Consider the following 26,614-nt stretch of genomic DNA (forward strand, 5'->3'; position numbering starts at 1 on the left):
ATGGAAGACCACTTGTGTGGGTGGACATCCATCTGCTAATTCACAAAATGGTTTGAAAAACCACACTGACTTCCCAGATTCTAGTTCCTTAGGCTAATAAACCAATAGCAAACTCCAGAATCTGTTTCTGAATGCTTTGCTTTACCTTGAGCCCTAAATCCCTTTGATGGTCACAGATTGATATTCCAGCTTGAGAGTCTAAATCACAAGTATGGGTACCTTTGAGTGGTACTCTAACTTTCTTTTCAAATCTCTAAAATCTAGAGCAAGGAAGAGCATTTGGTAAAAATCATTTACATGATATGTAGACCTTGGTCTAAATCCCCTCAGAATCTGTTGGAGAAATCCTAACTTCTTATGGATGGCCTCCCTGAGGGATTAAACCCTGTTTACCTAAAGATTCAATTCTCCATCATTGGGGTTGTTAATCAGAGTTGTAGCAGCAGACAACTATGCCCCTCCCTCCCCCCCAAACCCTGTTGGTTTGTCAATCTTGTACAGAGGAGACTAATAGAAACATGGAACTGTAAACCCTTTTCTGCAGACCCTTTTTATATTCCCCTAGTTCAGTGCTTCCCAAACTTTAACAACCTGTGAACCCCTTTCACTAAAATGTCAAGTCTCGCGAACCCCCTCCTAAAAATGAATATTTCCAGGGATTTTCTCCTTTACCTGAGTATAAATTATAAAAGCAGTGATCTTGGAAATATAAAATTTGTTTTTATGACATGCTTATTACACACTTTATTTTTTATTATTATTATTACATTATGAAAAAAGCAACACTCTTCCAAGATCACACTTTTCGTAGCTTGTATTACTTAGAATAAGCCTGTTATAAGACAAGGCTCCTATGCTTCTTCAAGGAGTATCAGACGTGAAACAGTATGAAGGTATTTAAGCAGCCAACTCAGAGTTCCTCCTTCACAAGCATTCAGGTCTTGAGCAGTCCAGGCAAACAACGCATGTTACAACAAAGCTTAAACTTGTTCTTCTTAATCATTTTAAAAACCACACAAGCTGCCTATTTAATTTTAAAAACATCAAAAAATAGCCACCTCCCTTTCCGTTTCTTATAAGGAGTCTTGAAGTTTAAATCTCCTCAGTATGATAGATATACCCGCTTTGATCTGCTTAGCTCTTGGAAGTCCAGGGGCTCTGGGCTGCTGGTCCCATGCTGCCTGTCCACCATTCAGGAATTTTTTCCTGAGAACCCCCTGTAACATTTTGTGAACCTCCAGGGGTTCATGAACCCCAGTTCGGGAACCACTGCCCCAGTGGATGCCTGGCCATATTTCAGTATAGCAGTTTAGTTCAGTTGTAAGGGTAAATGACTTGGGAGTTCTGTCTTATAAAATCCCATCTTCAGTTGTTCTGTAGAAGAACAGGTTATTTGAGGGCATGACCTGACTGTGCATGGACAGACAAATGAGTTGAAATGAGAGCCATATTTTCCTTACATATTCAGGTCCAAATATCATGAATAAACTTTGAGCATTGGATGTGAAGTGGACTCTTAAATTTGAGACTCCTCTTCTTGGCGATAAGATAAAATGACTACGTGCTTTTCATGGTCGGTTTGTAAGACCGCTCTTAAACTAAAGTGTATTCTGCAAAGAGTTTATTAAAGTTTTGGGCTGAAAAGCAAGACTTTGACCAATGAGACTTGCAGTCTGGCCACCTGAAATTTGAACAAAGCAAGCAAATAAATGTGTTTAAAAAAAAAAAAAAAAGCAGTGCTCATTCTTCGTAGAGGGATTTGTTGCTTTATATTTGATACTTCCTTCTATAGGATTTGGCTTTTTACTACTCCCTGCTTCCCATGGGTAATGGCAAGACCAGTGGATACCAATGTATGAAAAGGAAAACTAGCTTCTATACCTGGAACTTTTATTTCTCATCATTGAACATATCGTTTGCAGTGGAGCAGGCCTTCTTTCTATATCAGATTGTTTGTAGGACTGATCTCCACAAACATCCTTTTTTTTTCTGTAGTGGTCTTAATTTTTTCAACTTAGTTTCTATAGCTTCAGTTTAGGATTTAACCTTCTGAAGTCCTCGCATTTTGCTGCAGCAATCAAGCAGAGGGGAGCCTAACACTGTGGTGGAATGAGTGGATCTTATCACATGACTGATTTCCAGCTCAGATCGTGTACTCTGTTATGAAAATTCAAAGGGCACAGCAAACTGTTTGTTTTTCCCCTTTGCAATTCAACTGTAAAATTCCAAAACAGCATATTGCTGAAAACTTTCTCTTTTTGTCTGTGGAATATTTTAAAATATAATTATTCAAACAATAGGAGTCATGATGCTGTCAAGCAGTTTGTGCCCCAAAATTGACTTTTTAAAAATCAAAGTTTGTTTGCAAAACTTTGTTAGAAAAATGAATGAAAACTCTTTTGAATTCAAATCTTCCTCTCTACTTTTTGCAACTCAGTTATATTGCATGAGAATCAGACAATCAACAAGTCTGAATTGATTGAAACAACTAAAGTAAAACCACTGTGCTTAACCTTGATTTTTCAGTAATATCAAGTGTTGAAATCTCACATAAAAAAACGTAATGATTATTAATTATCGTAGTCACTTAATCACTATTTATATACAGTAGCAGTTTATAGGAGAATATGTGGAGAAATCAATTTTTATTGCTTACACCTAGTTGTAGACATTAGTAAAGATCATTTCACCGTCCCAGACTATTAGGACTTATCTCTTTTTATTCAAGGCCAGTTTAATTCTTAACTTTCTCATAATTCTCCTTTTTAGAAATGTGTGAGTTCCTGCTCACTCTTCCTCCCTGTGTTTTTTTTTTTTTTTTTTTTTGTCCTGTTGTTTTCCACATGACTTATCTGAATGTAATAAGTGAAAATGGACTTACTTTAAATCTTTGTAACCTATTAGGACCAAGTCTTTTAGTTCACAGACTATATGGTAGATACTTGACTTTGATTGTAATTTTTAAAATTTCAGGCACAGATTACTCTGCTGGTGATCCTGCTACTTGCTATTGGTGATTTTATCATAGGAACATTTATTCCACTGGATAACAAGAAGGTTAAAGGCTTTTTTGGTTATAAAGGTATGCTATAACACTGAATATCTTGAATACAAACAGCTTCATAGAAAAAATTCACGTTTTGCTGAAATGTAGTTCTATGTTGCTGTACTTCTTGTATTTCAGTATTGCAAAGTGAGAGAGTTCTAACCCCAAAAAAGTTTCATTGTGGATAGCCCAGTTTTTCCTAATTCCTCCATACACTTTACATATTCACATTCCTAAAACTTCTTTAAATCTGGTAATTTTCATCATTAGCTTCATTTTAAATTGTATTCAGTATGTCAGAACTAGGTATTTTATTTTTATTATTACTTTAAGAGATTTTTCTGTTCTGTTTTGCTGACTTTATTATTTTGAGGCTGGAAAGACATTCTTAGGGTTTCCAAGTATAAAATATTGCCATTTTAGACATTTCCGTAATTTTATATGCAAATGATATGATCTTGGTTCATGGTTAGTTTGACTGTTTTTATTTGCTTTCACATAACTGCTTTAGGTGGAATTGGTAAATATTGAGATCCTATACAAACACAGTATAAGATAATAATTTTAAAAAATTCCTTTCTCTAACAGCTGAAATACTTACTGAGAATTTTGGACCAGATTTCCGAGACGGTGAAACTTTCTTTTCTGTATTTGCTATTTTCTTCCCTGCTGCAACTGGCATTCTGGCTGGTGCAAATATCTCAGGTGATCTTGCAGTAAGTAGTATGTTATATTACTGCTTAATGTACAGTTTGCATATTTACTTGTACTGCAAGTATTCATTTAAATGTCTCTTTCAGGATCCCCAATCAGCCATACCTAAAGGAACACTGTTGGCCATTGTAATTACCACATTGGTTTACATAGGAATGGCGATATCTGTAGGTAAATAGTTGATTTTTTTACTTATTAATTCCTGAGGTATGTTTTGCTGTAGCTATATTTTTAGCTTTATAGGCAGAATGTATAGTGATACCTATAACTAACAGTTTTTGGGGGGAAATTCACCCAGATTTGACTGAGGTTTGGGATAACCCCCAGAAAATCATTATTTCTGTATGCCGAGTAGAACTTGTCCTTAATGCTTTGAACATTTCATCTGCACTGGGCATGATCCAAAGCCTCACTGAGAAGCCACTCTTTTTATCCCCTCTTCCTCCTCTCCTCCTCCTCCCCTCGCCCCCCTTAATCTAGGGAATGGTCCACTGGGCTGGGAGTCTGAGCTCAATGGAAGACCATGAGTTGAATTACCTGTTCTGTTGATTGGCCTTAATATTTCACAACACTAAATATTAAGCATATCATCACTTCTGGCAGAAAAAAACCCAGGTTGCTCACAGGTTAAGGCTCATCTCCTTAGCTACGCAGTCTTTCAGAATTAATGTGTCAAATCTCTGGCGGCTGCTGCTGCTGCTCTAACCCTTGGTACCCACCCATGTTACAGCCCTTTAAACTTCGATAACATTCTCATGACTAGCACATCTATGTAACTCAATGCCAAATTATTGTTGCTTTCTGGTGGCTGTTCCACATAAAGAATAATAGCCTATCTGCTATCTGTTCCTCCTTTTTAGATCAAGTAGAGTTCTGTGCTGTGAATCTGAATCTAAAGGTCTTGCGTTCAAACCCTTTTGATTATGTGTTGGAGATGGTGAAAGTCAATAAGGGTCTGGCTACACTGCATTTTAAAACTGGTGGCATGAGTTTCAGTGCCCGGGTCTGCAGACTCAGACTTGCACTATGATGCTAAAAACACCAGTGTGGATGTTGTGGCTTGGGCTGGAGCTCTGGCTCTGAAGCCCATCTTCCTCCCTAGGCTTCAGATCCCAAGCTCCAGCCTGAGCCCGAACATCTGCATTGCTGTTTTTAGCGCTATGGCACAAGCCTCAGTCTGAGACTTGCTGTCACAGGGTATGCCTACATTTCATTTTAAAACCTAAGTTTCATGTGATGATGGAAAAACATGAATTCCATCTCCTATTAAAACCAGGAAATTTAATACAAGACTTATATTAAAAGAATGTTATGTTAGCAAAACCAAACAATTAGATTAAGAAATGCAAAAGTTATGATTGTCTATGCAAGGACCCTTTGCCTCAGTCTGCATAAGGATGGGTGATGAATGAGGCAGAGCTTTGTGTAATCAATTAGGTGATTTGTCTAATGGACCACCCCACACCCCCATCTCATTCACTATACACCTTCCAACTTCTGTGAATGATGCAAGGGGAATCAAAGTGAAAAATAGCCTTTTTTGTTAAGGCAGGAGACCAGGACTCAAAACTGGGTTCTGTCCTGGTCTCTACCACAGGCTTCCTATGTATTGTGTGAAGGGATGTAAATAACGTTTAAAAACTAACCATGTAACCCTTTAAAATTCTATCTGTTATATGGTTAAATGTTTACCTGGGGAACGAGGGGTGAGGGAAGTGTTACGTTTTAGGCAGGGCTCTGCTGCTGCTGCCGTGTCCAGCAGTCCCTGCTGCTGCTGTGTCCGAGGTCCTGGCTGCCACCCTGCTGCCGCCCAGCATCCTAGCGCTCCCAGGGTCTCAGTATGGGATAGACCCTGGCCATGGGGACAGTAGCCTGGAGGGACCCCGGGTGCGCCGGGATCCTGGGCAGCACCAGGGTGGCAGCCAGGACCTCGGGTGCGAGGCTGGCAGCTGGGACGGACACCGGCAGCCGAGACAGCAGCCCAGAGGGACCCTGGGCAAGCAGGGCAGCAACAGGGACCCCAGGCGAGGAGCAGCAGCCGGGACCCTGGGCAGAGTATAACCATTAACAGAAACCGATAAGCATCAAGATTGTTGGTTAACTGGTTAAACTCTTACATCCCTAATTGTGAGACAAGTCATTTAAACCAGGATTTTTAGAAGTGGCTAATTTTGTTACTTCCTGGATAATCAGCCTGGCCTGATGATTCAGCAGTCGTGAGCTGCTGTCACTTTAGTTGAAATCAGAGGGTGCTGTGGGTGCTAAGCATGTCTGAAAAAGTCAGGCACTCCATGTATAAAATTGGGCATCTGAAACTGAACAGCCTGTTAAATCTTGGTCTTAACATCTTTCTCGACTCTGCACCTGTCTGATGGGGCTGATACATGTGGGGGGTGTAGGTGTTCTGAAAACACATTTTATTAATGAGTGAAGTACTGTGGTGCTTAGTGCAATAGAAAGCTCCATTAGAAAACAAAACCTGCTCTGTATTCAGTGCAACATGTGGATGGTGTGCAGTAAATAAGGCATTGGGTCATATATTGAATGAGGAGGACTAAAGGAAGTTAAATAGATAGTACTGGCTGAGGAGGCAGCTAGCTATTCTGGGTACTGAATAAGACACAGGAGCCATGATGAGGAAAACAGTGTAGACGTATTTTGGAAGATGTATCATGCATATATGCAAGGTGGCAGGATTAGGGTTGCATAGGCAATTTTAATTCCGTCATTTGTTAACTTTTGAGTGCTTGATCTTTTCTGTGGTGCCCATCGCTATAGTAATTGAGTGCATCACAAACATTTAGTTAATTTGCACAACGCCCTGGAGAGATGAAAGGTGGCATTATCCCCATTTTACAGATACGGAATTGAAGAACAAAGATTAAGGTTGACATTATCCACTAATTTTGGGTACCCAATTTCAGACACCTAGGACCTGAGTTATCTGAGTACATAGCATTATATAGTACTTCACATATTGAAGAACAGCTCCCATTGACTTTAGCTGCAACTGTGAGCACTCAGCACTTCTGCAAGTCAGACCCAGGCTATCAAGTTGGGCATGCAGAAAATGAAGCATAGATAGTGGCTACCTCTAAAAAGTTTGGTTTAAGTGGCTTTCCCAACATCACATCAAAATTCTGTGGCAGAGGCAGGAATAGAATAGAGTTTTGTGAAGCAGCATTCAACTGTCTTAACTCCTTTCTCTTGCTGCAGTCCCCTGCCTCATTCACTACCTGCCTTCTGACTTCTACAACGAATGAAGCAGTGGTCCTACAAACAACATGTCGTCTTCATTACATAACCCTAACTGATTCCAAGAGTACAGTCCCTCTTGTGCTCTGAATGAAGGATGGGTACTGTGGGAAAAAATAGTCTTTAATTACATGAACACATACTATCATAATGCATACACATGAGGGGCCAGATTAAAGTTGCACCAGCAACCTTAATTCTGGCATTTTCTAACTTTTCAGTGCTTGACTTTGCAACCTTAATGTTCTTTTAATGTCGTTTTGATGTGTGTATTTTCCTAGGTCTTTATAAAAGCAAACTGGGAAAAACAAATTCTATCATGTGGCAACCATACGGACATGGTTCATCATGGCTGGATCTCTTAGATCCACCGCACAGACTTGTGGCACTTAAGCAAACGGAGTGGTTGATAGCAAAAGTAGGTTGTCCTCCTCTATGTGGACTAGCACTAGAGGGGGGTCGCTCGGGGTGTGTGTGTGTCCTGTACGTGCCGGTGCATATCATGGCTATTTGCTGAGAGCAGGGAAACAGTCTGGAATCATGGGTTCCATTCCATCCTCTGGAGGTGGAGCTAAGTATTCCTAGACCATTCTCCCCTGTCCCTTTCAATGTGTCCTTGACTCTTCTCCATTTTCTAGCTCCTCGTTCCAGTCCCATTCTCTGTACCTAACCAGTTCCAGTCTCCGCTCTTCAGGCTTCTTGTCCCATTCTCCCCCAACTCCCAGACCCAATTTAGTCTTGTCCCATTCCAGTCTGGCTCTTGCCATCTCTTCATTTCAATCAGGCAGCTTTCTCCTATGTGCTGCCTGGGTGACAGCAGACCGACTATTGAGAATGCAGCGGACTCCCAGGTTTCAGTTCTGGTACCCAGGCCAGAGCTGCAAGTGTGCGGAAGGTCCTGTTCAGCTCTGAGCTTGGAGCATGCCAGTGCAAATGAAATCTTTGTGGAATTCAGCTGCAATCATCTAATAAGTCTTTACTTAAATTGTGCAAACTGGTGTTTTTGTTTTTTTGTTTTTTGTTATTAAAGGTTTATAACTTGATGAACTTTGGGACAGCAAAAGAGGCACATCTCTGATGCAAAAACCACTGCCTTCCAAACTTTGAGACCCTTATCCAAAGCATGGGGGCTCTAGAGCTTTTCAAAGTAAAGATCAGTGAAAATTTTAATATGGGTAAAACAGTGTATTTTTCACTAATCTCATTCTCAAACTACTTAAGTGTTTTGGCTGACATCTTCCAAAAAAGTTAGCCTGAGGCAGGTAATTGGCATGGAAAATTTCAGCCCAAATGGTTAAGAGAGAGATTGATATATACAGAAATATTTTAACAAAAAAATAAATTGAAATCACTGAGCATCATCTTAGAAATTTAAATCTCATTCTGGTAACTTTCAGAGGTAATATACCAGTGAAATATTTCCTTTTCAGAGGAGAAGCCATCAGATATCACATGCTGTGTTTTCTTTCATTCCTAAAACGTTCTTGTCATTCTTTCTTTGAAGAAACTTGATCTGCAGATCAGTAAAGACTAAGAGAATTCCCTTAATTCAGTCTTTAAAACTCCTAATTAAATAAATCTGTTTTCCCTTAAATACTAGATACTAGCCATTAGCCAAGATCCATTTAACTTAATTCCAGTAATTACATATAGAAGGTTAAACAATAACCATTTTGCTAAAGATAAAAGAGCTATAAATGTCAAAGTAGAGATCTGCATATTTTATATAGCAGGGTTTTTGAAACTGAGTTCATTAATAGCTTAGTTTATTCTTGTTAAACAGGTGTAACTCCATTTATTACCTGGATGCTGATCTACTTATTCTTTGTACTGTCCACAGTATTTCTTATTGGCCTTTAGCTGGGGCATCACAAATGATTAATTATAATCTTGAGTGAATTAAAGACTACAGCTATCAGAGTGATGAAACTTCGTTAGAAAAGATAGTGAGTTTGTTTTTTTAAAAAAAAAACCTCAAAACTTTTATTTACTATTGTTACTGCCCACTAAGTGGTGTGGTTTGTTTTTGTTTTTTGTTTTTTTGGGTCAGCTGTGTTACTCTTAATCCTACAAATTAGCTGGCCTGCAGTGGGCATCTTAACAAGCTACTTAATATGTACAGACTATTATGGCATCAGCTGATTTTGAGTTATTGAGAAATGGAGAACTTGAATAATGCATTTGTGTTCAAAACAAGCAAATTTTGAAGTGAGTGTATAAGAATGGCATTACATGTGGTGAAAGGAAATATTCTTTCTGAGCACCTGCCAGTATAAAATATCCGAGCGAGAGAGAGAATATATAGACAGTTTCAGACTAATACAAGAGCCATGGTACCAAAAACTAAGTTATAACAGCCTGACTAGCTAAAACTATTAGTGTGTGGGGGGACGACATCACATTTTCAATAACATGACTATGTTAGACTAGACTGCCTTTTTAAAAAATGGTAAATGATGATTTAAAAGTGTGTGTAAAACTTTTTGTAATTTAGAACAAAGGTACTTATATAGGTGCCTCTTGGTTTTATTAAAATACTATCAAAACCAAAAACCAGCAGTAAAACTCTAGCCCCAAAGCAATCCAACAGGTGGCACTTCCCACTCAACCTACATCTCCTTTGCCCCCATCAGGCCTGTCTCAGTCACAGGTTTGGGGTTTTTGTTTTTGTTTTGTTTTGTTTTTTGTTTTAAACTCATGTAGATGATAAAACAGCATTTTAAAACATTTTTCCAGAAAAGAGAAAATAAAATTGCAAATGTATTGCCTGTGCAAAACGTGACTGAGCACTCATAATATGAAAACTAACAAATGGAGAACAGCAAGAGTGAAAACAGAACCGTGTATGAGGGTATACAATACCAGTTGTAAATAAAAATTACCCAAGAAATTGACATGCACAGCACAGGAAAACAAAAATAATATGGGAATTTTAAAACTGGTGATATTTATAATCTTAACTTTTCTCCATGTTAGTTTCTTTACTTTTATTAATTATGGATTAAGTAAATCTTTTTGTAGAATTTCTCTGCTTATTTGAGATGCAGCCAACAAAAGCCGATAGCTTATGTTAATGTATTAAAAAGTAAAATAATGTGCACATTTGAACTGCAAATGCTTTGTATTGATGATATTGCTAAAACATTATGCAATAACTAATGCATGATGTTTTCTTGTTTACTTTTCCATCCAAGAAAATGAAGCATACGTGTGTTTGTTAAATGTCAGGAGTAATTTAAAGGAAATGCTCTTGTTTTCTAATGCTGAACCGTTAGAATATACTTCCTAAAAAAAAGAGAATTGAACTTGACATAGATTTTTTTTTTTTAATAGACTGTTTAATTGCCACTGGACAACCTGTATTTTGTTTGGGTCCACACTAGGTTCTTGTGTTGTTCGGGATGCCACAGGTAACATCAATAGCACCATCGTTACCGAACTGACGAATTGCACTACTTCCGCTTGCAAGTTAAATTTTGATTTCTCATCTTGTCAGAAGACAGTGTGTCCCTATGGTCTGCTGAATGACTTCCAGGTGAGAGATGCTTTAAGGCTTAAGAGAGCATCAATTGAATGGTTTTTTGTTTTTTGGGGGGATGGGAGGGGCGGGGAAAGGTGGTATTTATTGAGTATAGTAAATTTTGTGAAATAAGCCTAGATTAAAATATAGACCATCTACTGTAAATGTAAGGAAAGTCTAGAATACGTTTTTGTTCTTTAGGAAACAAGTCCCTTTTTTTTTTTTTTTTTTTTTTTGGTAAATGTTGTTTCATGTGTGTCTCTTAAAGGCTTTCTTTAGTGAGGCATTTTCATTGTTCTGTATACATGAATAGCAAGGTACATTTGTACTAAAGAATTTTACTTTTATCTCCAGATACTATAATTGGAGTAGATCCCTGTTCTTGACATGAGCAAATTGTGTGGGTGGTAGGTTTCAGAATGTTCATGGTTTAAAGTTCTGAGCCATTAAACCTTTTTAGCAGATAGGTGTATGCAACCTAACAGAGCTTTTGCAGTCATTAACTTTAACTATCCCTTGCCTTTTATCTTCTAACAAGTGAAAAGCTTTTTGGTAATACTGCTGTTCATTCCCTCACTTTTCTAAGTAAATTTTCTCCTATCTTCATCCTTGTTCTTGGTTTAATTTAAGTTATAACATTTATTACCATGCTGATATTCCCAGGATATGTTTGAGTTCAAGGAAAAATTTAAAAATGTTTATCTTTTTAAAAAAATGAAATCATTACCATACTTAAAGGGAAACCCATTAAATTGAAATTTAGCATATGCGTTTAAGAGGTTAGTTCTGTGCTTCCTTCTCTCCATACGCACACCAGTTTTTGTGACTTTACAATCATTTTTCCTATTTTTTGCTATATTTATTTCTCTCCCTGTTCCTTTGTGAAAAACCCACAAACAGGTGAAACTGACTGTGTGGAGGGGACAGTGGCCTGCCTATAAGGGAAAACTGACCGGCATAACTATTCCAGAGTAACTTCCCTGTGTGGACACTATATTCTGGAATACATGACTTTGGGCATGGCTACACTGGAAACTTCAAAGTGCTGCCAGGGGAGCATTCCCACAGCAGCTCTTTGAAGTGTGAGTGTGGTTGCGCGTGAACGCTGGGAGAGAGGTCTCCCAGCACTCCTGGTAATCCACCTCCACGAGGGGATTAGCTCAGAGCACTGGGAGTGTGGCTCCCAGCTCTCGGAACCTGTCCACACTAGCCCTTTAAAGCGCTCAGACTTGCTGTGGTCGGGGTGGGTGTGTGATTTTTTCATACCCCTGAGCCAGCAAGTTAGAGCGCTATAAAATGTAAGTGTAGAGAAGCCCTTTAATTCCTTGTGTGAGTGGAGTAGTTATTCTGGAATAAAGTCACTTTTCTTTATTCCAGAACACTGTCTGCATCAGGAGCTATACTGGAGATATATATTTGTATGCAAAACAATTCAACTTTGAAGTGAGCATATTTACAATAATTATGCAGGTCAACTTCCCCATATAGATAAATCCTAAAGGAAACACACAGTGCTATTTAAATACACACAATTGAAAATACAGGCAACTTTCATTCTGCCAATCTGTTCCAAACTAATTTTATTGCCAGTTACTTTTCAGACAGAAATGTCACTTAAAATTTAAATTAATGGTGTCCTTTTTAAAATGGTCAGTAATCACAATAATATGCCTGACGGAGCTCATTCTACAGCCTAATTCCCTCCCCCCCCCCCCCCCCCCCCGGCCTGTTGCCGAACGTCAAAGAAAAACAATGAACATTGCAGTTTGTCTGGAATATAAATAAATGTAGGTTCTCATGGGCATGGGGAAAGTGAATTCCAGGGTCAAGATTTTCAATGTGTCTGCTGCACATCGGCATTTAACACATCTAAAAAGACCTGATATCTAAAATAGTTTTAAAAAACTTACCTGTAGCAACAGATCTACTCAAGATAGATCTCTGCCAATTTTTCTGTTCAGTTAAATCTTGCTAAAATGTTTTCTGTTAATAAAAAGAGTTAGACTATCATAAATACATCAGAGACACAAGTTGGGTGAGGTAATATCTTTTATTGGACCAACTTCTGGTGGTCACAGAGGCAAGCTTTTAAGCTTACACAGAGCTCTTCAGGACTAGGAAATGTGCACAGAGTCCCTTGCTCTCCCTTTCCCCCTGTGACTGGAGGGCTGTTAATGGACCACTTCACCTTGAATGGTTCCTTGAAGGATGTGTTTACTGCTTATGCTAAACAATCTGTTCCACCTTGTATTTAACTGTGACTCTCTCTGTATATTTCCTGGTCCTGAAGAAGAGCTCTGTGTAAGCTCAAAAGCATGTGTCTGTCACCAGTAGAAGTTGGTCCAATAAAAGATGTTACCTCACCCACTTTCTCTCTCTCTAGTGTCCTGGGATCGACATGGCTACAACAACACTGATTAAATACAAGTAGGTCACTTTGTATTAAAATTGTACAAAAAGAAATCGAACTAAATACATTCAAGGGACATACAACCTGTGTGAAATGTCACAGTGAAAATCTACCTAAGTGTAGAAAATGTATGGCTTGTGTAAAGTGTACACGATAACCAGACCTCATCTTGGTAGTCACAACTGGTATCTCAATTTTATTTTTAATATAAATACGTGTTGCATCCAAAAAACTGTTAGAATAACATTACAGTTACAAAGTCAAGCACTCGAAAGTTAGGGAATAACAGTGTTAAGGATGCCTGTGCAACTTTAATTTGGCCCCTTGTGCCATATGCATTATGATTGTTTTTAATTACATGATCACATACTATTTTTTCCAGTGGATCCCTGCCTCATTAAATGAACAGATAATTTATTTAAAATTTCTCCACCTCTTAATATGTGAGCCCAGGCGTTATTACATACACTATCCAAAAATTTCACTGAATACAAAATTAATTTCCTCATGGCATTTCAATGGTGCTTTCACCAGATTATTTGATTGAGTGATTCACAAACATTAATTAATTTGTCTTTATAACATTCTTGTGAGAGGTAGTACTATTATCCCTATTGAGCAGGTTGGGATGTTAAGGCCAAAATTGTCAACTAACTTTGGGTGTCCTATTTGAGACACCTAAGATCTGATGCAGCGTACTTGGCATTTTTATAGCACTTGTATATTCAAAGTTGTAATATGAGTGCTCAATACATGTGCAAATCTGGGCATCCAGAAAATGAGCAGAACACAATTAATGGTCAACCATGAAAAACTTAGTTTAAAAGGCTTGTCTAACATCACACAGGAACTCTGTGGCAGAGGAAGGGATAGAATCCAATTCTTCAGAGCAGCATTCAACTTCGATTTGTTTACTTTAGTATAATAGAGACTTTTACAAAATCTAAGAAAAACAGGAATATTTTCATTAAGTTCTTCAAAATTCCAAATGTATAGCTTAAAAAACACTTCCCCCTGCTCTGTTGGCATCACCCAGCATGTCCACTAGAAAATGAAACTAATGAGAATCTCATTAAGAAAGTGAAACTGGCCAGTGTGTGATTGTCATGCTGAGAAAGGCAACAGTAAAACAAGTACCATTTTTTGTTTTTAATAACTTAGTTGCTGAAGTAAAATGATCTTTAAAATTCTGCTTGTATTGTTCTTCCATTTGATAATTTAATTTACATTGAAGTGTGAACATGTACAGAAAATGGTATGAATAATAGACAGCTATCTCAGGCACTAATCATAGTTTCCTTTTCCTTTTCATATAAGTTGCTTAGAAATAATATCAATTTATTAGATGTTTGTTCCAAGTAATTTTGTTTGGCTGTCTCCTCCATTAAATTCAGCTTTGAATTTTGGATTTTTAAAAATGATTTTTGAATTGGACATTATCACTTTCAGATTTGGAATGGACTTCCGAATTCTTCTAATCAGCATCAGAGTAACTTGAAGCATCTACTCTTGGCAAAGGAGCCTCAATAAGCCATACTACAAACTTATATTGGTATAACTACATCTCTCAGAGGCATGGAAAATCCACTTTTCTGAGCGACATAGTTAGTATGGTCTATACCAAAGGTTAGGTCAGTATATGTTGATGGGAGGGCTTCTCCAGTCAACATAGCTTCCGCCTCTTGTGGGGGCAAAGTACCTACCCTGATGGGAGAAGCGCAGTTGTGCCGCTGCAGTGCTGTAAGTGTAAACAAGCCTGTAGTGTCTTCAACCCTAGGGTACAGAGAACTACTCTTTCCATAATTACCCTGTAGATGAGTTATTTTGGGCTTTGGTACTTGGTATCCTGTAAGAGTTCCAATTCAAACAATTAGGTCATAGATTTCTCTAGTGTTTTTATTTTTTGTTTTTTAAATTAGGAAGGAGGTCTTTCCCTGGCTTTGGAATCCTTTGCGGATAGAGCTGGGCACTGCCTAATAATGAATTCTTGTTCTACTAAATAGAAGTTGAAATGTATTTTATTAGCTGTTTATTATGTATTTGAAATTTATATAATGCAAGTAGCAGGGATTCTAACAGATTTTTTTTTAGTATTAAAATGAGTTGTATCAATGTCTCTGAGAGAGAGAGAACTGCAAAACATTTAAGTAGGAAATAAAATGTCCAATATTCAGAAGTAATAGTACTCCTGGGGGAATTCTGCGCAAATTCATCTGTCTTGCATAATTTTGTATTTTCCCGCATAAAATAAGTTTTGCCTAAGTGCTGCAGCTGCATTCGTGCTGCGTTCTAGTGCCACAGCGGCCTCTGGTGGGGAAAAAGGCAGAACTGCAACACTTCTTCTTAGGCAAAATGTATGTTATGCAGGAAAATACAAAATTCTATGCCCAGTGCTGCAGAGTTCCCCCAGGAGTAGAGTTCATCACAGCACTCTGCCCGCAGAGCCAGGTTAGGACAGAGTGGGGCACACAGGGCTGCTGGGGGGCTGGTCACACTGAGGTTCAGAATGGCTAGTGGGGCAGGGGATAGCCTGGAGAATGGGCTCAGGAGCTAGTGGGGTGAGAGCGTTGAGCCTGGGGATGGGGGGGAGAGGGGCTGCAGAGGCCCATGGGAATGGGGGGTGCAGGGACAGGGGCAATGTGCCTGACTGAATGGGAGAGGCTTGGGGTCAGCCAAGGTCTGCATGGGGAAAGCTTCCCAACACCCTAACAATCCCACTCCTCCACTGAAAAGAAAAACCTCTGACCCACACCCAAAACCCTCCAGGTTCACTCCTAGGCTTCTTTCTTCTCAGTCAACTCGTCCATTGCCCCTGACTCCCCCCAAGCCTTTGCACTGCTTCTGACAGGTGCTGTTCTGTATTGTAAATTAAATTAATTACGCAAAGTTCTGTATTAATATGCCGAGTAAGGAATCTTTGTCCCCCGTCCCCCCGCAAAAAAAAAAAAAATTATCAGAATCTTTTTGGTTGTATTGTTACACACATACTTGCTGACAAATCTTTTGAAATCAGTTACCAAAATAAGTGTAACTGGCATGATTATATTGTGTTGTTTTGATAAATAAAATATGCAGAGTTTTGCAGAATTTTTTATTTTTGGGAAAGAATTCCTCCAGGAGTATAATAGGCAGTACACAAATGTAGGTAGATCACAGCTTGGAAAGTGAACAGAAAATAGAAATTTAGAACAGAATTATATTGAATGCCTGAAGATGTGGTAGACTGAAGGCCCTTGAATGGCAAAACAATTTAAACTGGATGGAAAGAAATATGAAGGTAGAGGTGATCAGCCTTTGTTAGTAGATTCCCTCCCACATAAACCTCTGGATCAAGTTTAACCTTAATACTGACTATCCTGGGTTTGTGCAATGCTTGTTTCCTTGACGATTAAGCATTCTTGTAAGGATTGTGTTTTGTTTTTTTTTTTGTCTCTAAAGTTACTTGATATGTACTTTCAACCTTTCAAACTTTCAACCAGCTTAAAATAGTGATTTTACAGAATGTGATTGTTTCAGTATTACATCTGTAGTTAGTTTTTGTGATGGTAAATAAACTGAATCCCAGTCACATGTGGTGTACAGCTTCATCCCTTACATACAAGAATTTGAATATTTCAAGACAATTCAAAGTGCCTAGTAACACAGTAGGAAAATTAATAAATTTGCTAATATATCAGCAGTCATTTTTCAATATGTTTAAGACTTCTCTGTCATCTTTACCAGTAAATATATTGGAGTTTCAAAAGTGAGATACTTGATCTTTAATAAAATGATTATTTTAATCTTTTTTTCTATAATGTAGAAACTCACATCTGTAAATCCTCTATTGTTTCTCTAACCTATTTGCTGCAATATTTTATTCCATCAGCTTTCTTTTCCATGCAATCCAATGCCTAAACTCCATTTTCTGAGATCAAGTGATAATTTGTGTTCTAGAACCAAGTTTTTCTAATTTCATAACAGCTAAAGTGTCTTCCAAAGCAAGTAATGACCCTTACAGTAATCTTATGACTTGTGGGAGCATGGCAGTTTCATTACTTTGTAATCAAATTGCATTTGAACTTCAAGAACATATAGCTATAATTAACACGTGCTTATATATAAAACATACCTGATAAGTGTACATTAAAATATGCACAATGCATGAAGATTTTTTTGGTTTCATTTCTTCCTTTAAACAATGAACTATTACGGGAGGTGTTTCTAGTCTTCATCATAAATTATGAATGTAAAAACAATCTGTACACTTGGACACTGTTAAAATTTGAAACAGATTTCCTTCCCCACCCCACTGCTCCCCTGGTCACTAAACTAGGGTAAGGTTTCTAGGATGAAAAAAGTATTCATTCAGTGCAAGTGATGAATGATCTCATTCTGACATTGATATTGTGTTTGAAAGGTACAAATGTTGGGTTTCGCCCAGTGACTGAAAATGCCAATCAGATTTTCAAGATGTTATCAAAGGTACAATAGTCTGTCTGTCTTCAACTGGTCTCAGTCTGTCTTATGCACAGAACAGTAGCTCCAGTGTTAAGTTGTAACCATTCTTAAATATGTAGTTTCACATCTTAGTTTCCTTAGGCATTATTGTATATCAGTGTGAGAGAACATACAGGACAAAAAGTTCCTGACTTGTTTACATTGTCACTTGTAATTTTTTGTGAGGTGTCATGACTGAAGAGGCCTTTAAAGTAGCATCTTTGCCATAATTAACAAGAATTTCAAAAGAGTTTATTAAAATCTTTGTATCATAAAGAGCCATTGGAATGAAATTAGCTGTTTGTTATATCTCTTGTTTAGAAGTATTGTATGACCCACTATAATGAAAGAAATATATAAATGAGCTCCTGTAAAAAAGCAATCTCTTGGGGGAAGGAAAAAGCTGTTGTGTTTACCAAACTGTGGCCATATACTGGAGAGTAACTTGAGATCCAGCCAAAATGCCAGATCTCTGGTACAATCTGAAGATTTCAAGGGCAGCACATGAAAGATGGCTGATTTAACAGCACTGCATCTTGGAAATCCTCCATTAAGCAGTCATGTCACAGGAGGATGTATATTATATTCATCTACAAATGGAAAGATTACATGTTAACACGGAATTATTTCTAACTATGGGCAGATTTCTTTTCCATGACCTATTCATTGAAAATATTCCTTATTTGTCTGAGATTGCAAACAGTATACTAATTGTGATGATGGCCTCTTTATTTAATGTAGATGCTTGATCTATTAGAACTAAGTTGAAACTGCAAACTTAAAATGTTAGGCATCATACAGCTATTGGGTAGAGACTAACTGTTGGTCACTAACAATCTGTTTAAGCAATCATAATGCATAGTTAGTGCAATTAACAAACAACTTAAATTTACTCAAAAAGAATCCTTTGCATTGAGGATATATGGAGCTAGCAATAGTTTATTTTTCTCACATGGTACCAAAGTGTGTGTCTTTAGATTTACTCCTTTCTTTTCAGCTGTAAATATTATTGAGTTTTACCTTGTTTGCTATCTTTTGTGTTTTTATCTTTAATGCGCTGTAATAACTATCACATCTTTATTTTAATCTGAGTAGCATTTGCCTAACTAAAAACAAGTTCTGGTAATCTTCTAGTCTTCTGTTAGGTAACATCCTAGTAGCATCTCCTTACTCGTCTTCCTGATTAGGTACTGAAGCTTTTTGTTATACATTCCCTCTTTTACCATACTAGGACATAACTTATCTCTCAGTGAGCATTCTAGCTGCAGTGACTAGGAAGCAGAGAGGTGCACATGCTCCTCACTCTCTCTTGATAAAATTCCAGCCTGTATTCTTGGGGTTTTTTTTTTTTTTTTTGGCCACCTTTCCTGAAAGTATAATCTTTGCTTGGTCCTCTACTACTTTTATTTCTAGCCCTATTTCTTTGAAGAAAGATGGAAGAATTGAAAGACAAAAAGAAGGAAGATTAATTAGAGGCACTTACCAAAGTGCACAATTCAAGAAGGATGTTTATAAATTGGAGATGGTTCTGAGAAGAGCCACGAGACAGATTAAAAGAATTGGAAAATGTGCCATATGATGATAAACTCAAGAAACTCAATCTATTTAGCTTAACAAAGAGAAGGTTAAGGGGTGATTCAGCCTGTGAGTACCTATATGGGGAACAAATGTTTGAAGATGCAATCCAGCAGATGAAGGCATATCAATATCTAATGGCTGGAAACTGAAGCTAGGCAAATTCAGATTGGAAATAAGGTGCAATTTTTTTTAACAGTGAGGGTAATGAACCATTGGAAAAATACACCAAAGGTTGTTTTGGATTCTCCATCAATGACCATTTTTAAACCAAGATTGGATTTTTTTTTTTTTTTAACATAAATGCTCTAGTTCAAACAAGAATTGTTTCAAGGAAGTTCTATACCCTGTGTTATGCAGGAGAGCAGATTAGATTATCACAGTGGTCCCTTCTGATCTTTAGAATCTATGAAATAAATGTTTGCAAGAAAATGTTGGACCATCCACAGATATTGCAAGCTCCTGGACCTGGGAGGGAAATAATTTTTGTCTCCTCTGTCAGACTGGACCTCATATAGTTAAAACACTGGATTGCTGAAGCTCTAATGAACACCAGCAACTGGGAGTGGATCTCATGGCCACGTTAGCACTGTTCTTTCCTCCAGCAAACTAAGTATTAGATCCATTGACATTTAGGGATTCTCATTTTCTCTTCCTTCCCCTTTCCACCAAATAACAGACCCCTAGGAAATCAGACCTTTGGGGAGTGGTTTTTGTTTTTTCCTTCTCTATTCTTATTTCTCACGAGAAAGGGGAAGCCTGAATTTATACTTTCTCCTCCATCCAAGTTTAAGTACCACAGGACTAGGGCTTTTTCTTAGTTCTGCTTGGTTTTCTCTCTCAGGCCATATAAGTGAGGCTCTAATTCTTTCGCTCCTCAGTCAGACTTCCCTGTAATTTTTTGGCTTTTTTTTTTTTTCTATTGGCCTTCCATATATGGGGTGGGGAGGTGGGGATTTGTGTGCCTAACTGCTTGCTACTGCTAGTCATAACACTCCTCTATTAGCTACTATGACAACTTGATTTCTTTCCCATACAGCACCTGGGCCCTCTTTTTTTTTTTTTTTTTTTAGTGTCTTCTCTGTTTCTGCTAATTGCGTGTTCCTCTAGCCTTAGGTGGAAAAGGCCGTTTGTTCAGTCTTACGGACAAGTATCCTTCCACAAACCAACCTTCTTCCTTTTAAACAGTTCTTCCCCCTAGCTTCTAGCAGCTGTGTAAGCAGGGATGATCTTCCTGAGAAGGGTGGGGATAATTTCCATGAGGAAGAGTCTAACTGAAAGTTTCCCTATTTATCAATTTTAAGAGGTTCAGTCTCCAGGATGCTGGTCACCTTCCAGGTGTAGATTCCACAGTCTAAAATCTGAGACTAATATTAGGGAGAGCTCTTCAACAATGCGACTTTCTCTTCCTCAGGATGTTAGGTATCAGAAATTTCTGTCAAATGGACAACATTTCTATGCCTGAAGCCACACCTTATAAAATACAGTATTTTATAAACAGCTAAAATACTTCTCTTAAAATTGCATTCTCTTTTGACTTATGATTGCTCTTATTGATGTAACTAATAGGAAAGTGAATTCTTTCCTTAGACCATTAATGAGACATTTTTTGATGCACTTAAGATTGGTATGCAGGTAAATTTGACCCACCAGATTCTCTAGCTGCAGAGCTCAGACTTGGTTGAACAGAGCAGCTAACAGTCTGTTTTAAGAAATCATACATATGACTTAAAAAAAAAAAATTGAGTTGGAATAAAAAAGCCAGCGTGTACTGTCCTGTAATAATCTCCATACTTTGAACGGTAAATGGTATTTGAAAAAATCTAGGAGTTGCAGAAGTAAGAGACAAAATTCTGCAGACAGTGTTGAGTGAATTGTAACAGTTCTGAAGGCATTCAACTAAACATTTGTCTACATAATTTTAGTTTATTTTTATTAAAATTGTTTTATTTAGAGGGAGATGTTTGTTCAGTCCATTCTGTTTGGTACATGTAAAATAAATTAAAATGTTTATATCCTGCTTTCAGGTAATGAGCATGGTATCAGGATTTGCACCATTGATTTCTGCTGGCATCTTTTCAGCCACCCTTTCTTCCGCATTGGCATCTTTAGTGAGTGCACCTAAGATTTTTCAGGTAAGCTGATATGTCTTTGTTTCATAACAAAAGAACTTGAATCAGTTTTAAATTGGAATATTGGGAACAGGGAACTTTTGTATATTAGTGTCTTGATTCATATCACTTGAGATTCCTCTGTAGTGATTCATTCCAGTGCCCACCTCTGCTGGTGTCAAAGCTTGCCAAGAAGCAACAGACTCAATTTGACTTCATTCTTAACAGTTTCACTGCCCACTGGACTCTGAATAGCAGCAGTTAAAACTGACAACAGTGTGGTCATTTTCCACTCTGTTGTAGTGTGACAAAGTTCTAAGTAAGGCTGAGTTGTTACAGATATTTTTAGTAAAAGTCAGGGACAGGTCATGGAAAATAACAGCTCATGACCTGTCCCTGACTTTTACTAAAAATATCCCTGACAAAAGGGGTAGGTGGGTTCAGCACCCACTGCTGCTGGGGCTCCCATGTTCCTTACTAATGTCATGGGTGTGAGCTCCAGGGTCCACCTACCCCTGGGGCTGGGCTGCTACGGGGCGCCCTTACCCCAGGCAACTGACAGCTGCAGGGTCCCCCAGCCACTGGCCATGGTTGCAACCACTGGGCAGCTGCAAGGGGTCCACCTGCCAGCGGCTGGGCAGCTGCGTGGGCAGGGCTGGCTGGGAGCTTCAGTCTAAGGGCAGAAAATGTCATGGAGGTCAGTGGAAATCTCTGGTTCCGTGACATAATCGTAGCCTTAAGTTATGAGCAGCAGCAGAGGCAATGGACCTGTCTGCACAGACTCTCTGGAAGAAAGCACTACACAAAACCTTCAAAATGTGACCTGAAATTTTTTTAGCAACCAGATGGGCTAAAAAATGAAGGTTTCAATTCTGCAGAAGCTCTTGACACTTGCTTGGGAAAGAATCCTGCTTACCACAGCTCAGTGGTATATTCAAGGTCAGCTTAAAATGTCCTATTGTTGAAAAGCAAGGTAAACTGTTAAGAAGCAACCAAAGATTAATGTGTTTGATCTAGAAGTTAAGGAAAAAATATTGCCACAATGAGATCTTATGCAGATTTGTGGTGCTGCTGATCATACGCAGCCTCTTCCATATGAGTATAGGGCCCTTAAAGTTTTAGACTTCAAGATAAATTGGAAAGCTTTTACCTGCCAAGACTCAAGCCCAGAGTTGTTTACTATGCAGTAAGTGATGACGTAATTATTTAACAGTGCAGGGTTTTGTATTCAGTTTACTGCTTTAGGTGGTGATAGTGTTGGCTGTCCTTGCATTGAGGCCATGGATTGAATTGGTTAAGAGGTTGTCACTTGTTGGTGGTTCGACTAGGTCAGAGCTAAGGGAATGTTGCTTGGCAATATGGAGTGGTTTATTCCGCTCTTTGCTGTACCTTTTCTGTGGATAGAGAAGCTGATAGTTTGACTCCTTTTAGTGAGCACTAAATTAATTTTTAATGCTGTTGGTAGTTGCATATCCTCCATATCTACTCATGGTTCCTTTTTGGAGCTAATGCACTGCAGTTAGTTGCAATTCAGAATGCTTAAAGATATTGTAACAATAACTGAGTAAAATTGTAGAGTTTGTAAAACTTATTTCCCAGGGAACTTTTATACCAAACACTCAGCAAGACTGTGAAATGGGTATTGTATATCTTTTATAAATGACTTCACACTTGATTAGTTGCTGGAGCTGAAAGGTCCTGTTTTGGTACACATTTTTTCCTCTCACTTGTGGTGTTGAGGTATATAATAAAGGGCTCTGTGGTTTTGTTTTTTTTTTTTCCCCAGAGTTAAATATAATGCCCCGTCCAGCTGTGTGTGTGTAATAACTGTAGTTTTGTTACTGTAGGAATGCTTCATGTTTGAGGATCATGCGAGGATACCATACACTTAAAAACAAAAACAAAAACAAACAAAAACCCCAAACCCAAGAACCCTGCAGCAGGAAGCCAGATAGCGAAGGAGGATAAGAAAGGTTTGACAGAAAAGCACTACAGTAAAGCAGAGAGAGAGAGTAGCTTTGAGAATATTTTCCATATCTTGATGAAATTCCTGGTTCAGTATTTAAAAAAAAAAAAGATTAATTTTGTGACTTTTTTTACTGCTGTCCCGTGACAAATGTCAGTGATTTACAAAGAAGAGAAAATATTATCCTCATTGTATTGATAGAGGTGAAAACTCAGGAATGGTCACTTGCTCTAAGCCCTGGTTTACACGGGGGGAACAATCTAAGTTATGCAACTTGAGCTACGTGAATAACGTAGCTGAAGTCGACGTACTTAGATTGACTTATCAAGGTGAAGACATCACGGTGAGTCAACTGCTGCTGCTGACCCGTTGACTCTGCCTGCGCCTCTCGCGATAAATCGATCCGCGCTGGATCGATCGCTGCCCGCCGATCCGGCGGGTAGTGAAGTCATACCCTAAGATCACACAGTAATGCAAAGGCAGAGTAAAGAATAGTCAGCATGTCCTGACACCCAACCCCGTGCTCTAACTAGACAACACTAGCCCTCACTGAATGCATTAGTGTGTATCTCATGTAAAATTTATCTTAATTAAACCTTGCTAACTTTGTATTTTCTTTCTTAGGCTTTATGCAAGGACAATATCTATCCAGGTCTTCTCATGTTTGCTAAAGGCTATGGGAAGAACAATGAACCATTACGAGGATATATTCTGACTTTCTTGATTGCTCTTGGATTCATATTAATTGGTTAGTTAATTTAAATTAGAGTAAAAAATTTTGAATGGATTCTTTTTGTGCTGTAAAATGCTGTACTGTCTTTTGCTTGGATGACAGGGTCCATGGAGTCTTGGAGATAGAATTTTATTTTAAAAATTTATTTTAAAAATTTTTGGTGTTGGCTTGTTTGGAAACCTGTTCAGTGGATGGAGTTTGAGGATTGTTCTCCCACATATTCGGAAGTTACTTCAGATTCATCTCAGGGCTTGTCTTCACTACTGGGGAGATCGATGCTGCTGCAATCAATGCAGCTGGTGTGGATTTAGCGGGTCTTCCACTAAATCGATAGTAGAGTGCTCTCCGGTCGACTCCAGTACTCTAGCTGCCTGAGAAGAGTAAGGGAAGTTGATGGGAGAGCATCTCCTGTCGACGCAGTGCAGTGAAGACACCACGGTAAGTCGACCTAAGCTATGTCGATGCCAGTTGCGTTATTCGTGTAGCTGGAGTAGCGTAACTTAGGTCAACTTACCCTGGTAGTGGAGACAAGGCCTCAGTCTCAACTAGTGTGGGAAGGTAATAGTTAATATTCAGACTTTTAGCTAATCAGATTTTTCTTTTAATCCTTTCCCAACCCTATTGTGTTGACTTCTTATTCATTAGTCTACTATAGAGAGCTGTTGTATGAAGTGAAAGCTTTTTATATTTATTTACAGATTTTTAATACATACATACATACTAGACAGTAAAACATCACTAATCTGTGCTTGTGTAAGGGGCAAGCTTGCACAAATAGAGGACTTTAAAATTTGCTCTCCACTGAACCACTGAAGTGCAAGATTCTCCTGGTGCTGCCAGAGGTGGGGGCCAGCCCAGGTAATGACACATTCCTTGCAGGGCAGATAGAAGATCTTCCACATCATCCTATAGCCCCTTCCAGGACTGCTTATGTTAAAAACTGTTGCTGTTACTCTTACGTCTTCCCCATCTTGCTTATTCTGCATTTTTGAGGGCTGTTGGAGGAAGGAAAGACCAAGTTATCACTGCTGCCACATGTGGTCTGGCGGTTTCATTAGAATGAAGAGGGTCCTAGTAGACTAAAGTGTCATGTTCTTGAACAGCTGTATTTTTTATTTCAGTCCTTTGTGGTCGTGGGAAATGACTAGTGATAGCTACTACTACTGCTTTGTATCCAGGTGAAAAGGAGAGCCCTACTCTTCCACCTCCTAATCCTTTTAGGAAGGAAAAGGGCGGGGAGGGGAGTGAGTTTTCTTCTCTGTGCAGAGGAGGACAGAGGCTGCATCCCTCTGTCTGTCTGCAGTTGCACTGAGACGAGTTACAGGGAGCCTAGATGGTGCGTCTCAAATTCCAAACCTCTACTTGAATCTGCCAAGACCCTCTTTACTCTTGGGACAGCCTCAACTGTTGCAGAAGGAAGGATATCCCCTCCCCGCACCGCATATGCCCGCACACACATACGCCATTAAAGGGTCACATCAGCAGTAACAGTAACAGCCTTGCTTCAGTCTTCTGTTAAGGTGGGAGTCAGGCAAATATTCTTCTCCATTTGCCCACAGGTATATGATTTCACCTGTTATAGCTCCCACAGACCTCTGTTAAACTGCAATCTGTCTCCCTCTCACATTCCAACACTACTGCAGACTAATGAAAACTTAATATTCATGGGCTAATTGTGTAATTCTTGAAAAAAATGTAAATAACCTGAATTAGCAAACAGTGTAGTCAGATAGCAAACAGAATTTGACTTCAAAAAACTTTGGTACTCCTTGAATGTCTGCAAATTAAATAGGGAATATTTTAAACAAATGTCTGCTGCACATTAATTGATCACAAAGAATTGTAACTCACATTGAAAGCTTTGAAACATTTAAATTCAAAGTTTATCGTGATTCTGTGAGAAAATAAAACTGAGACTAAACTTATTTCTTTGACTGTGTCTGAGGAAGAGAGAGGTAAATGATTAGACTAGACTTTATCAAGGTATAATTGAACATATTAATATTTGGACTCTTAAACTGAGAGAACAGATTTTCTAGAAATCTCCTTAAAAAGTGAGTGTGGCTGGAAACACAAGGGTGATGGTGATTTTTGGTGGCAGAACAGGCTATTTCTGAAGCAGATTTTAGTTTTATGTGTTTGTGTTTTCTCTGTAGTAGTTGAAATGATTGCAGAGAAATTGTTTAGAGCAGTTTATGGTATTAGACCATTATATAGATCTGAATTAAAATAAAATGTGTTAACAAATCTACTGTTTCCACTAGAGAGAAGGAGGCCCTTGTTGCAAACTTTTGGCCGTGGGATTTTTAAAGCAGTTTGATAACAAGCTTAATAACTATTTGTTTTTCTTTGTGTTTTTACAGCTGAATTGAATGTCATTGCTCCAATAATCTCCAACTTCTTCTTGGCTTCATATGCCTTAATTAATTTCTCTGTATTCCATGCCTCACTTGCAAAATCTCCAGGTAGGAATTTCATATTTGGGGGTTTAACACATTTTAAAGCTACTGTAGAAACAAAGTATTCCTGCATAGAAGTTATTAATTTAATAATTCAATAATTTAATAAAATAAACTTAGAAAAATTACTAGACTAGCCGAATCAAACCCCTACCTAAGGCTGACACTAAAGCAGCCTCTTTGGTAACTATGGGAGGCTTGTATCAGAGTGGTAGCTGTGTTAGTCTGGATCTGTAAAAGTGGCAAAGAGTCCTGTGGCACCTTATAGACTAACAGACGTATTGGAGCATAAGCTTTCGTGGGTGAATACGCACTTCGTCTGATGCATATGGGAGGCTTGTGGTTG

The 26,614-nt window shown here is 38.4% G+C and overlaps 1 protein-coding gene across 1 annotated transcript in view; it reads left to right on the forward strand.

Annotated features, from left to right (window-relative positions):
- Positions 1 to 26,614, forward strand: part of SLC12A2 (solute carrier family 12 member 2) — a 101,421-nt gene that overhangs the window by 44,203 nt on the left and 30,604 nt on the right. Inside the window, exons 7-13 of the mRNA XM_077817407.1 lie at positions 2,974 to 3,082; positions 3,635 to 3,762; positions 3,847 to 3,931; positions 10,399 to 10,550; positions 21,027 to 21,134; positions 23,701 to 23,824; positions 26,173 to 26,274. Coding sequence (XP_077673533.1) covers positions 2,974 to 3,082; positions 3,635 to 3,762; positions 3,847 to 3,931; positions 10,399 to 10,550; positions 21,027 to 21,134; positions 23,701 to 23,824; positions 26,173 to 26,274 — 808 coding nt within the window. The remainder of the gene's footprint in view (positions 1 to 2,973; positions 3,083 to 3,634; positions 3,763 to 3,846; positions 3,932 to 10,398; positions 10,551 to 21,026; positions 21,135 to 23,700; positions 23,825 to 26,172; positions 26,275 to 26,614) is intronic.

The sequence above is a fragment of the Eretmochelys imbricata genome, chromosome 5, assembly GCF_965152235.1.
Source record: "Eretmochelys imbricata isolate rEreImb1 chromosome 5, rEreImb1.hap1, whole genome shotgun sequence".
Lineage (NCBI taxonomy): Eukaryota > Metazoa > Chordata > Testudines > Cheloniidae > Eretmochelys > Eretmochelys imbricata.